This window comes from Carassius carassius, chromosome 1, assembly GCF_963082965.1.
Source record: "Carassius carassius chromosome 1, fCarCar2.1, whole genome shotgun sequence".
Taxonomy (NCBI): domain Eukaryota; kingdom Metazoa; phylum Chordata; class Actinopteri; order Cypriniformes; family Cyprinidae; genus Carassius; species Carassius carassius.
Genome location: NC_081755.1, coordinates 38,514,665 through 38,528,185, shown reverse-complemented (window position 1 = coordinate 38,528,185; position 13,521 = coordinate 38,514,665). Strand labels below are relative to the sequence as shown.

Here is a 13,521-nt window from a genome sequence, read left to right as displayed (position 1 = left end):
AAAAGTATGGCAGACTATTTCCATATAAATAGCACTTGCCAGTCTATATCTCAAAATGTGTTGTATAAAAAGTGTAATGCAATTATGATCAACAATTGACAATTTACCTTGTTCTCCCCTATATTTTCCAGGCCTTAAATGACATAAGTATATAGTGTGTTGAAAGGCCCGGTAGTGAGGAATTGTCCTTTCCCATGGCAATTCTTGTAGAATAATAAATTACATTTGTGTGAGACTAAACTTTCAAGTGTGTTTCATTAATACAACAAGCAACACAGAACGGGTCAGTGCCAGCCCTCCAAACCCACGAGAGGCCGAGTTTGTTTTGCTTGCATGCTTCAGTAACAGTTTTGACAGAGTAAGAGACACTGGCCTCTGAACCTCTGCGGTCTGGCAATGATTTTACTCTAAATGATTGATGCAGTCGCCTGTGTTACACTATAGTAGTGAGTGTGTCCTAGTATATGTTGTTGAAAGGGATAGTTCAACAAAAAATGAAAATTATGTAACTGATCACTCAATGGAAGGAAATGTTTTCAAGAAGTGCATCAGTGCCCGATCACCATACATTCATTGTGGATTGTGGTCTTTATTAATCATATAATAAATTTGTGTTGGAAACAGCTTATATGTAGGTTTTAGTTGTTGAAATATGTATGTAGTGTGTCAGCTGAAAGAAAGCAAACAACAGTGCAGGAAAGTTTCTTAGCGAATATGCTGCTTTATTTAAAAGCTGAAAGGTGAATTACCAAGGTGGCACATGGTAACAATATCAGGATTGTGATCCCTGAGAGGACAACATTTGAACAAAGAATCCAGATACTGGAATATAAATTACAGCCATTAGCAAAAGTCAGAGCATTAAAAAATCTTTTTAGAGGAATCACCAGAACAAGGTCTGATCCATAGGTGACCAAATGCATATAATATCTAAACAATTATGTACAAATACAATTGTTTTGAAATGGCACAGTACATAAATACTGCTTTAAAGTAAAATATACAGGCTCACCCAATATGGGTCATTCTCATAGAGAAACTGCAACTCTGTTAGGATCACTGTTGATGCTCATGTAAAGCTCTCACTTAACATGTTTTGTATAGTTGGCATAGTGATACTGTCCAACTGTCGGCCGTGAAAGAATGGGGAAAACTGTGGCTCTAAGCCAGATCAGTCTGTGCAAAAGGGATCAGAGAACTCTGATCGATGCTATAAACACATCTTAAACTTTAGCTGGCATCTGTTTTAACAATGTACATTGTGTTGACAGTGGCCCTGGTGCCAATTCAAAAGAGTAAACGGCATTAAGAGATTGCTAGGAGATACTTTACTTGAGCAACAAACAGGCATTTTAAACCAAGCTGTGCAACTCCCACTTCAGTACATCTTTGAGCAAAGCTAAAAAGAAATTATAATAATAAATCATGCCAAAAATCTCAAATCTATCTGCCAAGATTGTTTGAATGCATTGGCTTTAAATAATATAAAGATCTAAAAATTTAGGCACTTGATACATTTTCACACAGCTTTAAGATATAAAAGTTCATTCGCCATAAAATGCCCAGAGGATTTAGGGAGAAAAGTGCTCAGTCCTCATACACCACAGATTAAAATAACCTGACGGCATATTTGGAAAAATTGCCTATTGCCAGCACTAAAGGTCATTAAAAACTCTTACAATAATAATTATAATAACACTGACATCAAAGAAATCAATTTGCAAAAAAGTGGACCTTCATCTCATTAATTTTGTCCGGAGTCCTTTAGAACTAGATAATAAAGCACCCATGTAACTGATTTCATCTGAACATTTTAAAGAACTCAATCATTAAATCAAACCTGAGGGAAAGAACATCCTGAACGGCATTTGCAGAGAATAAAATATAAAGTCTGTGCTAATTTGCTAATTAGAATTTAAAACTAAGCATATAAAGCTGGCAAAAGGCTTGGGTATACTAAGTTACATTCTATGAGAATTGCAAATGGGATACAAGCAACAGTAATCACATAAAGCACAGTTGATTGCCTGCAAAGCTTGGCGCTAAAAGCATCCTTCTGAAAGCCAGGCCCTTCATAATGTCTGAGTTGGACAGGAAGCTCGGGCACCAATCAGGAAGGAACTGTTTAAAGGCGGGCCGCACAGCAGCCCAGTATAACCACAGAAGGCCATGCGCCACTGCAGAGTAAACGCAGCGGCCACACGAACGAATACCACACTGGTCCCTCATGCCTTTCAGATACCGAGGCAATGAGGGACGAGGATACAACAGAGGAGCCAGTCGCCTTAATAGGCAACCTGAGGAGGGCACCACGGAGTGTCTGGGTACAGCAGACAGTGCACTGACTTAAACCTGAGAGAGAATAAAAAATAGATGTTAGATTTGTACATGCACGAAAATGTAGATAAAAGCAAAATCCAAATGTGATCTAGAGTGTTGAGAACTTGTTTTACCTGGATGGGTCCTCCTCAACAGAGAAAGCCCCTTTCATGCTGATGATATTCCTCTTGTTTTCAAACATTCCATAACTCAGTGTAATCTAAATGGAATGATATGAAAGACTGCATTAGTACAACTACACTGCATTTTACAGAACTAAAGTATTTTACACAAGTGCCTGTATCAGGTTCCTTACCTGTTTGTGTACTTCTGATTTGGACACCTGTTGCAGGTTCTCCAAGTGTGAGTGGAACAAGCTGCTTCGAGTCAAAGGGACCCCAAGAACTGACTCGATGATGTAGCCGATGGTGCAATCATCAGGAAGACGGATCTTCTCGGCAGTGTTCATGAAATGGCCACCACTGCCATTAAAATAGTAAAATAAATCAACATAAAACATCTTAAAACACTGAATATGCTCTTAGACACTGCGTTAGGATAGTTGAGAGTTTTTTGCACCTTGCCCAGGGGCTCATCTTCAAAGCTAGCCCACGGCTGATACAGAAGCCTGCACCTCCAGTAGCAAACCAGAAATTGACAGGTCTCTGCAATGGAAAAACAAAAACATCAGTTTCTATTCCTAATGCTCCTTTTTTAATCTTTACAACCAGTGTATATATATAAAATGAGGATATTTTGGACCACCTACCATCTTGTCCCCAAGTCTTTCCGTGGCCTCAATCGGCCTGTCCAAACTGGGTTTCCCAATGTACATGTCCTGAGTGTGAGGGTAGTTGGACAGCAACTGCACCAGGGTCTTCACGTTGACATAGTTGTCATCATCCACATGACAGAACCACCTACACCAGACACAGATATCATTAGAACATCCAATATGGTTTGGTTTGACACTAAAACAAAATTAAAAGAAATAAACATTGGAAATATATCAGTCTGTGTGTAATGAATGAATATAATATACAAGTTTCACTTTTTGAATGGAATTAGTTAAATAAATGAATATATGACCAGCACCTGTATTTACAACGTGACTGTAATCATGCAATGCTTACTTTTTTCCAGACTCTATGTACTTGTCATACTCAACAGCCATCTTGCAGGACAGAGCCTGGCGGCTGTGGGCAGCAGAGCAGTTGGTGTTGATAGCATGGCTTCCTGTGTGGACAAGAGGACAGATACTTTGTCAATGCTCATGTAATACTCCACTTATGTGTATCACTTGAGAAATCCCCATTATCTAAGAGGTCAGGTGACTCTGCACGCGCACTAATACCATCTTCCCAGCTCCCTTTAGCTAACCACTTGTTTTTAAGAGGATTAGAAGGCTGAGTCTAAACTATGTGCATATCAAAGTGGGAATGTCTTGTGACTGCCTCTTGAGGAAGCTGTACTTACCAATTTTCTTCTTCAGTTCTTCATCTTCACCATCCGTGAAGATGTATGTCTGCAAAAACAAGACAAAGCCCTGTTAGCTCTATCAATGAAGTCACACAAGTCCATCAATGAATCACTGCACTAGAGCAAAGATGAAACAGGAATTGGACGCGAGGCAAACTGGAATCATGTGTCTTGAAGTGCTATTTATTCCAAGCGGACTGATTAGGAACCATTGTCTGGGTTTTACGCCATGGAAAACTCAGCAAGTTAAACAAGCCAAAATCTACCCCCCAAAATAAAGGCCTCTTGTTCTTGTTGTCAATCTCTCCATAGCAACTGCTCCACACCCCAAAGCATCCCAGGCCCAGAACAAAGCGTGGAGCAGACCACCCCACTTACCCCCATCGCCCACAACTCTCCACCCCCATTCCATTGCCCCTGACCCCCTCCCAAGTTTTTCCATTCCTCATCCCTCTATCCACTTAAGACATGTCCCAAGAAGGAATGGCCAAGTCATCTGAAAGAAAAGAAAGAAGCACCAGGTCCCATTCTCCAATGGATGAATAACATTCACACCAGTGTGCATTCACTGACGTCTGACCCCTCAGGGTTTTGTTAACGTTAAAATAGAAGGGGTGGGATTAGGAGCTCATTGTGGAAGATAAGACAGAGCAGGTGCAAGGCGGCAGCCTCGGCTCAAAGGAGCCCTTGAGAAGACGCCGCCACACGCCTCAGACAGACTGATGAAAAGGTGGCGCGCCCCTGGCCATGCACTGCCGTTAACCTGTTTGCTTTCCACCTCAGGTGAGACAGCACCTGCCACCCGCCGCCTTATCACAGCCACGTGTCTGAACAGGTCAACCTGCCCACGCCCAACTGGCCTTGAACATGTACATCTATGCTACAAAAATCTTCTCTTATGAGCTTCAGCTGTTTTGTGATCTTTATCTCAACAGTGAATTCGTTTTTTTGTTTCCTTTCAAATGCCAGCACGCACACACGTGGACTCATTCCCCCCTTTTCACAGTCGCATTTTTTTGAACGTTCAAACATTGGCAAATAATGTTTGATTGGTTTGCAGAACAAACTCTGAGCAGATGTTTAGCGCAGCACTCTGGGGCCGAGGCCCAAGGCCGATGTTTGTTCAGGGAGGGCTAGCGGTTGGACAGGGTAAAGGATCAGAGGCTGGCACTGTTTGAGCAGAGTTACACTGAAAGGACAGACTAATCACACAGGCAGCTGCCAAGGCAGTCAAGGCACTGACAGAGAGAGAAACCTCAGAGCTGATTAGTGCATTACAATGTGTGTGTGGCCACTCACCCCGATCCCTGCTCCCACTGTCCCTGTGCACAGAGACAATGAGGAGTGGGTAAAGCTGTCACTGGGTAAATCCCAAATATGTTTGCCTGGATTTGCATACAGCTGCAGTGGTTAACTAAGAGAGGCCTCTCGTGGCACATGGCTTTGTTTCCCAGTTTCCCTTTTATTGAAGATAATGTGAGCCAAAATGACCCTTCTGTGGTTTCTTTCATAGATGTCAAGTCTTTTCTTCAAAATGCACTTTTCCCAGCATTCTTGGCACACAAGAAAGGATGAGGGTTTGGTTGTTTGAGCAGGCAAAGATTGGTAGGGCTCCCACCCCGCCAAATGAAGGTCTGGCATAGGGCAGGCTGAGCGTGGAGCCTGGCTGTCTGTCTCCTTCTTCCCGGGAAGGAAGTAGAGAGATGTTACTCCCTCTATTAAACACCAAACAGTCCTGCTCCCTCTACCTGTGCCAATCAGAGACCAGAAATTTGAACAGACTCGTGCCACAACAGATCTGCACTGCTTTCACTGTCTTGTTTTCAACCCAGAGAAGTTACTGCCACAAACAGAGAATAGTTATGCAGTTAAGTAGTTCAGAAAGAGATAATTAGGTTGGTCATGGCACTTGATTTGCATCGAGCAAGTGTGCATTTGATCTGAATGGCATTCTGTGTAACTGGACACCGGATACCGCAGCCGCGGCACAGGCTATTCTCTCATTGTTGTGAATTTCTCTCACTGGGGAAGCTGCATTGTTCCAGGGGGGAAATTTAGAGAAACAGCGGAAGCCAGAAGCTGCACAATAAACAACTCTAAATAGAGCAGATCTGACTGAAAAGAATAACACTATTCAAGAGTCCTGATTCATCAAGTCAAGACAATTACAAAGCATGCTTTTAATAATCAGAAAGTACCAGAGCTCTTTAGGGTTTCACTCGCTTAGAAAAATACTGATAATTCCAGTGTATTAACTAAGCTAGGGGAGTTTCTTGCTGACCGTGACTAACTCTAAACAAAGACAAGACAGTTTCCCACCAAGAACAGCCACAGGCAGCCATGAGTGTCAACAGCAGACACAGATTGGATCTGCTTTCAGTGTTTACATGTAAACAGCCCAAGACAGCGAGCTGTTCATCACCCGTCAAGGCAGCACCTGAAGTAGGTAAACAAGATGGAGAGATCCTTCCTACACAAGTTTCTAACCCCTATGAAACACATTCACAGTGTCGGTCATGCATCATCTCACTTGACATATGTGACAAAGTTCCCATGCTGTGGGTCTGACAACCCCTGGCTCGCTGAAACACTTTGTGGCAAGCGGCCAAACGTTACACCGGAGTCCTTGGGATAATCCCCGAGCGTTCAGATGACAATAACTGGAATTTAACATACTCAGGTGTTGCAAGGATGAATGTGGAAATCATTTTGAGAGCGGCTCTCCGTGTGCACATGTTGAGAATGTGAGGACTCATATAGCTGGCATTAGAGCCATCTTTTGTTCTTTGAGACCCAGCCACCTGGCACTCATTCTCCAGGAACTCCCCCTTGTATTCTGGTCTACGCTGGTCTTTTATGTCTGCGCTGCTCCCCACCACCTGCTGCTATTAATCCCTGCTGTTAACTCTCTCTTCTGTGGGTTAACTTCCATCAACTCCTGTACTAAACAAACCTAGTCCTAGTTTTCAGTCTCGCCTATAGCCTGTAGTGGTCATATCAGTTTAGCTGGATAGCAAAAGACAAATCCGAGCTGACTGAATGAGTACAGAGCTAAAGTGGTCTGATTTAAATGTTCACTTTCCACATGCTTTGATATTCACAGAAACATCACAAACATAATGCCCTTTGTACTGAGACGCTGCGGGCATTTAAAAGTGTTGCTATGGCTGTGTCATATTCAAATGACAAGAATAAAACCCCTCTTGTCTAAGGTGTGAGGGAAACAGATTGTGACAGAGCCCCGAGGCAAATTAAACTGACTTTTGCAAAATGTATGAGCAACTACTCTAGGTGGTGGATAAAATCTCTTTGACTGCTCTGTGCTCGCTGCTGTCGATGTGCCGAGAGTGCTTTTGTGCTGGCTGCAAAAGAGGCCTGTTTCTCAGAGCTGTATTTTCATACTGTGAGCCACTCGGCATGCTGTTGAAAAGCCTTCCCTTGCCTATAGATGCTGTCCCTTTGTACCCCCCAGCATCTCCATAACGAAGACTCAGTTTTCCCACCGCTTGGGTAGCTTGACCCAGCCTCTGCTCCAGATCCCCAGTTCCCATGGAGAGTGCGAGACAAGGGGCTGGCAAAGCTTTTCTTTCCCCCTTCAGAAAGATGCTTTGTTAGTGCTGAGAAGGGGACAGCTCTGAAGCCGCTGCTGTGATGCATCCTTAGCCCCAGCGTATTCACGGGGACACCCCAAACAATGGAGCAGGAGGGGAGAAAGGGGGGAACTTACAGCCACCCATCTCTCTTTGAGTAACACAGCGTTTGCTACAGAAAGCACTGTGAGTTTAATAATGTGCTTTTTAATATGCCAGGCAGATATAAATATAAAATATTGGCCACATCTGAATTAGTTTTGTGGTCCTGTTGTAGATATTGATACTATAGATTGACTGATGATAGGTTTAACTTTTTTTTTATTGTTGTTGTTCACACATTCGTTTACTTAATCAGTTCTTTATTAACATGTTTACTAATAAATGCAATCATTCAGAGGATCTCTACAGAGGAATACCATTATACCACTATGTTCAACAGGAAACAACAATGGTCACAGGTACACAAGTGACTTAATGTAAGAGGACAATAAACTTGCAACCATTCAGACTGAAACAAATGCATATGTGAAATTGCATTCATGAATAATAAAATATTTAAGCTACATTTAAATGTATCCATTTGTTATCGGCCAATTAAACAAACATCATCTGTATTGGTCATTAAAAGCAAAACTGATCTATCTCAAGTTTAAACTATTTAAGTTAACTTTATTATAATTTAATAGACAGTAATGCAAAATATAAAATACAAATATTTATAAAATAAAAGACTGTAACTGGATTTTTAAAAACTCGGAAGATTATGAATATTAACTAAATGTATGGCTAAAAATGTCATAAAGTAGGACAAAGCGGTTTGAAGCGGAAAGACAGTGCCCACCTATTATCATTAATACCACGAAAAAACATCCCCTTTGTTTCCGGCTGGTTAAATATGTAACAACAGAGTGCAACCAAGTTATGCAAAGTTGTTGCAAACAGTTTGTAACAGTGCAAACAGACATACCTGCTGCATGTTTCTGGATATCCAGGTCTCCAGCAGTAGATCAAGTCTGGACCGGTGAAACTTCTTAGTGGTCTTTACTGCGACGAAGATGTCACTCGCGCTGATGTCCTCAGCAGGCGGCGCGTCTGTCGTCGCTCCGGACGCCTCGGTGGGCTTATCCGCTTCCCTCCTGCTGCGGGTCAGCTTGGAAAAATAGGCAGAGAATCCTTTCTTTCCATTCTGCTCAGGCTGAGCTCCATCATCAGCCTCTGATTCCCCCAGACTCTGGAGCGAGCGCAAGCCGACCTCGCTCTCGTTCTGCATCCCGTTCATCTGTGTTCGCTGATGCTGTGACAGAAATAACAGCAGCCCTAGACAGGTGACGGTCGACCCCGCGAGGGAGAACACAGCTTTCCTGCCGTACGCTTTTGACATGTTCATTCAATTCTAAGGGAAGAACGCTATCTTTGTGATATACACAGCATTAACCTAAACTTCCCTCCAATAGCCTACTCTAAAAAAACAAGCGTCTCATCCGACTGTAACATAGTAGCGCTGAGAGAGTCTCCTCAGTGTAACTCGGTGGGGCTTTTATAGACTGCCCACAGCGTTGGTCACGCCCAAGGGGCGGGGCATTGATGGCCATTGTGCTGTGGGAACCGCAAAGAGACTGTCAATAAGAGGACGCGTTAAAGGACAGCAGGCGAGGGACAAAGAGGGGGGAGGGTGAAGTGCACAAACAGGCGTAAACATTTTCAAAGTGCATGCTTTTATTAAACAAACTATGTATACATGCGCTATAATATTCTTAAATGCATGTTTTGCATTATCAGGAGTAGGTCAGGAGAAGTATAAATAATTATACAAATTTGTCTAGGCCTAAATTTGAGTATCAGTGTTAGGTTTTAAAACTGACAGACAACACACACACACACACAAACACACATACACACACACACATATATATATATATTTTTGTCATGAATAATAAAATAAAGTTGTTCAAAAAGTGCAATAAACTCATCTTAAGCTGTAATTAACATATTATATATATATATATATATACATATATATATATATATATATATATATATATATATATATATATATATATATATATATATATATATATATATATAATATGTTAATTACAGCTTAAGATGAGTTTATTGCACTTTTTGAACAACTTTATTTTATTATTCATGACAAAAATGTCATTAAAAAGTAAACATGACAATGATTGTAGTTAAATAGATTAAATGTATTTTTAAACACTTTTTGCAAGAACCTGACTGTCACAATGCAAAAATTGTTTCACAAACAGAAATCAGTTTGTTAATGTATTTTATTATTATTATCATTGCCTTAGATTTACCTCAGAAAATAAGACTACTGGCATAGGACATCTTCTATAGACAACCTGGATCACATCAAGCACCAGCCATATCTCGATGTCAACATCAAAATCAAGCTCACAATGGTGGTGCGCTCCAGTCAATCTACGGCAGCTGACCTTGTGAGGCCTTCAAACAACTGCATGTTCCTTATGCTTGCTTTAAAATGCCGCCTCTTCTGCGGTGAAGAGCCAGTAGATCTGGGAGCATGACCCTGGCCATGACTTCCACCTGAGCTCGCCAACTGCTGGTGACAGACTTAAAGGCTTCACATCCTACTTCTAGACCTCTCAACAGCTTGCTTTCAAAACAAGCAGCAGTCAGACACTACATTTAAGTCCTCACTTCCAAGTCAGGCTGAACAGCTGAGATGTTCTTGGTTTTTTGATAACAGAGATAATTAACACTCAAGAAATGGTCATTTGGGACATATCGTTAAGAATCGAACAAAAGTTGTGCTCCTTCAGAAATTCCACAGGTCCAAGACAAAGCGCAAAGCTTCAAACTTTTCATTCAGACATACAGCTTCTTTTGTTAATCTTTTGAAGCAGCCAACAAAAAAAATGTGTTAAACGTGTATAAGAAACCAGGCAGAGGGGTCAACCTCCCCTTTTTTTACTCGGGAATGGAGGAACACTCTGGCAGGCCCCTTGTCAGACTCCTCAGACAATCTGTGCAATAAAAAGCAGGACTAAACCACACACAATGCGAAAGTTCCGCTTGTATCCCAGATTCATTTCAGTCACCCCATTCCCCCTCCTCCACCTCTGACGGATAACAAAAAAGGGGAGAAAAAAGTTTCTTTTCTTCCAACCTCTCTTTCATTCTCAAAAAAAGGCTCCCCCGTCTGCCCTCCATACCACATCCTGGATCCTTCCCCATCTGAAGACGTTACCGCTGAATTCCAATTAAATGAAATCTCCCATCCAAGCACAACCCACTTCCCCACAAGAATGCCCAGTGAACCTGCTAATAAACACAACCCCATTCTCGCTGTCCCGCTGTGGCATCTGGAGCAGGATGATGGAGAATCTCAGAGGAATGGATATGATTATGCTATATATAGAGTGACTTTAATGTGTGTAGCACAAAGGCGAGGTACAACATTTCAGTGAATGTGGCTGGCATCCTTGTTAAATGAGACTGGACGTGCCCTGTCTGAACATCCCCTTTTCCCGCCTGCCAAAACTCAAGCTCAAGGCTTGGCGCAACTGTTTGTTTTGGGATTTGAATGTTTGCATAGGGTAAACAAAACCATTTCAGCTTGTTAGCTGTACTGGAGGACAGAGCTGTCTTATCTGACCGTTCAGTTTAAACAGTTCCCTTGATGCAAACTGACTCGCTTTGATCTTAATACCCACAACTACAAACACAGATACTCTGGGTAATGAGAGAGGTCTGTTCGGAGTGGTAGAACGCCATCATGTTGATAAAGGCACATCCTTCCTTCATCCGTTCCATATTTATTTTTATTCATTTCTGTCTTTTTCCTTACCCTCCAACCACTGGACAGATTCTTTGAAGATGGAGGTTAAATTCACAACAGCTGTGTGAGAGGATGACGGCTATGTGGCGTCTTACTGTGTCCTTGTACAATGGGCAAGGATATAGTGTGATGGTTAGTGGTTGTCTGTCAGCCTACAGTCTCCTGTTTATTATTCTGATCCACATAATGGAGCATTTAACTGTATTACAATCATCTGGAGTTACAGTATGTGTCCTGTAGTACATCTTTTGGTGGTCTATTTGATTTTTTGGGGATAATTTCTTCCTTTTGGCCAGCTATGAAACAGTACTTTCAAATATTGAATACAATACATGACATATAGTCATCTCTTTCCTCAACTAAAAGGGAAAATATGGCTCTTTGAGATGCCGTCATGGTTGTTTGACATATTTAATGGGGATCTGTGAAATGTTTGATTGAATTATGCAAGCACCAAGTCCTGCCAAGTTCCAATCTGTCCTTGGAGCTTTATTGTCTTATTGTCTTGTTTCATTCTTTCTTGTTTTCCAGGTCTCTGTTTTATCTTTCTCCAAAGCTCTTGGATGAAATGGGATTCCAGACAGTGATGGCCCTGGATGATATTCCTATGGTGTGAGTGCACAGTGATAATGAAACTATATTTGTCCCATCTGGGTAAAATCTATTTCAGTTGATGGAAAAAGTATCTATGTGCTCTAGCCAGATGAAGGGAAAACATTCTTTATTTATTTGTCTTTTTTGGGCTATAAATCCTGCAGTGCATATCCTCTACGGTTGTGTCCCGGGCAGGGAAACATAATGCAGATTCTGAAGGGCCGCAGAGTCCCCTGGCTCTCACTTCTGGTGTGACCTGTAATCCTATCAATGCTAGCACAGCCATGCTGGGAGAATAAACAGAGCTATTGGCTTCTGCCACTGCCCTTTTTATACACTATGTCCTTCTCTCACACAACGCATTTCAGCTTTGGAATAAATGTTCATGAACAAGAAAATGTACTTGGATGACTTGGGTTTGCGCATCTTTTCTTCTTTTTTTTTTACTTTAACAAATAAACATTGTCTGTTTTCTCAGAGTTCATCCAAGCCTCTGATTCGCTTGCCATTCTCTCCAGATCCTACAATCCTTCAGAAGAGACTTAATTTTGTTATTCTGAGAATTGCAGATGTTGGAAGCCAGGGTCTGTGTCACAATGCCAGCTGTTGTTGCTGTAACTTGTGCTTTGTTTCCACCATGTCAAATGGATTATGAGAAATTTAGCAATGGATTAGATTGCCTTTCTGAAGCAGTGGGGGGTCAGATTGCACCCCTGGCTAGTCCGGGCTTGTCCTCAACCACAAATGCCCAATGTATGTAATGTAGTGATAAGTGATGTTAAATATGCCCCTGACACAAAACACCATGCAATCACAAGGAAAAGTTTAATTAACTGCTCATTCATCTACATAATTTACTGCATAACTACTTAGAACTACAGTTTTGAGCAGCATTGAAACCATATGAGAGATTTACATACAAGAGCAGAAGCAAATCATCTCCCCAACCTGTCAGCAGAAACATTTTGTAGCTGATTACAGTTTGAGGAAGAAGTGGGAGGTGTAACGATGGGAAAGGAGCCGCTTGGCTCTTTGTGTATAGTGCTGGAACAGTGGAGCTGGGACAAGGACGCTGCTGTTTGTGGGTGAATCAGACTTTAGATCAGCCTCTTTGAAAGAGTTCTCTTCAACCTATACCCTTCCCCTTTGTGGCCTGCCACTACCTTGCTGAGCGGGACAATGAGCCAACCATTGAAAACTGAGGCATGTTTTTTGTGCTGCCCGGAGCCTATTAAGCTCTAAAGCACTACTGTAGGTCTCTCTCATCAGGCCTCTATTCTTATTCTAATGGCTTGCTGCATGCCAATAGGCCTGTTGCTAGAAGCTCCCATCGCATTCCAGTCACAAATATGAATGGGTTTAAAGCGGTCGGGTTTCCCCACCTTTGGATTTTGAGAACGCTGCCAGTTGTTATGATGTAATCACATGTCCTATTGGGATTGGGTCCACTGATTTCATTCCTATCCCATGACTCTTCTAATCTGGTCTATGCAATGATGCTGTTGTGACCACATTAGCATTTATATATATATATATATATATATATATATATATATACATATATATATATATATATATTGATTATTCCTTAATGCTTGGAATTCTATATATTTGCATTGTAGCAAGTAGCTTAAAACTGCCTGCATTGGGTACTGAGATGCTGAACAGTTTCCTTTGTTTTCAATGGAAACAATGGGATTTTGGGGTGGG

General features: G+C 41.7%; 1 protein-coding gene across 1 annotated transcript; it reads right to left on the bottom strand.

The window, feature by feature from the left end:
- Positions 1-701: 701 nt before the first annotated feature.
- On the bottom strand, positions 702-8,913 carry LOC132149576 (beta-1,3-N-acetylglucosaminyltransferase lunatic fringe-like). The gene is made up of 8 exons (XM_059558958.1): positions 8,359-8,913; positions 3,796-3,844; positions 3,453-3,555; positions 3,089-3,239; positions 2,899-2,984; positions 2,636-2,801; positions 2,454-2,539; positions 702-2,352 (listed from the first exon to the last, which is right to left on the bottom strand). The coding sequence occupies exons 1-8, from the start codon at positions 8,776-8,778 to the stop codon at positions 2,286-2,288; spliced, it is 1,128 nt and encodes a 375-aa protein (XP_059414941.1). The 5' UTR covers positions 8,779-8,913; the 3' UTR covers positions 702-2,285.
- Positions 8,914-13,521: the final 4,608 nt, after the last annotated feature.

Bases quoted from the DNA above. Each gene is read 5' to 3' on its own strand.
- LOC132149576 (XM_059558958.1), bottom strand. From the start codon at position 8,778: ATGAACATGTCAAAAGCGTACGGCAGGAAAGCTGTGTTCTCCCTCGCG. The intron at 3,240-3,452 runs GTAAGCATTGCA...TGTCTGGTGTAG, and splicing joins TACATAGAGTCTGGAAAAAA to GTGGTTCTGTCATGTGGATG. The intron at 2,802-2,898 runs GTGCAAAAAACT...TTTTAATGGCAG, and splicing joins AAGATGAGCCCCTGGGCAAG to TGGTGGCCATTTCATGAACA.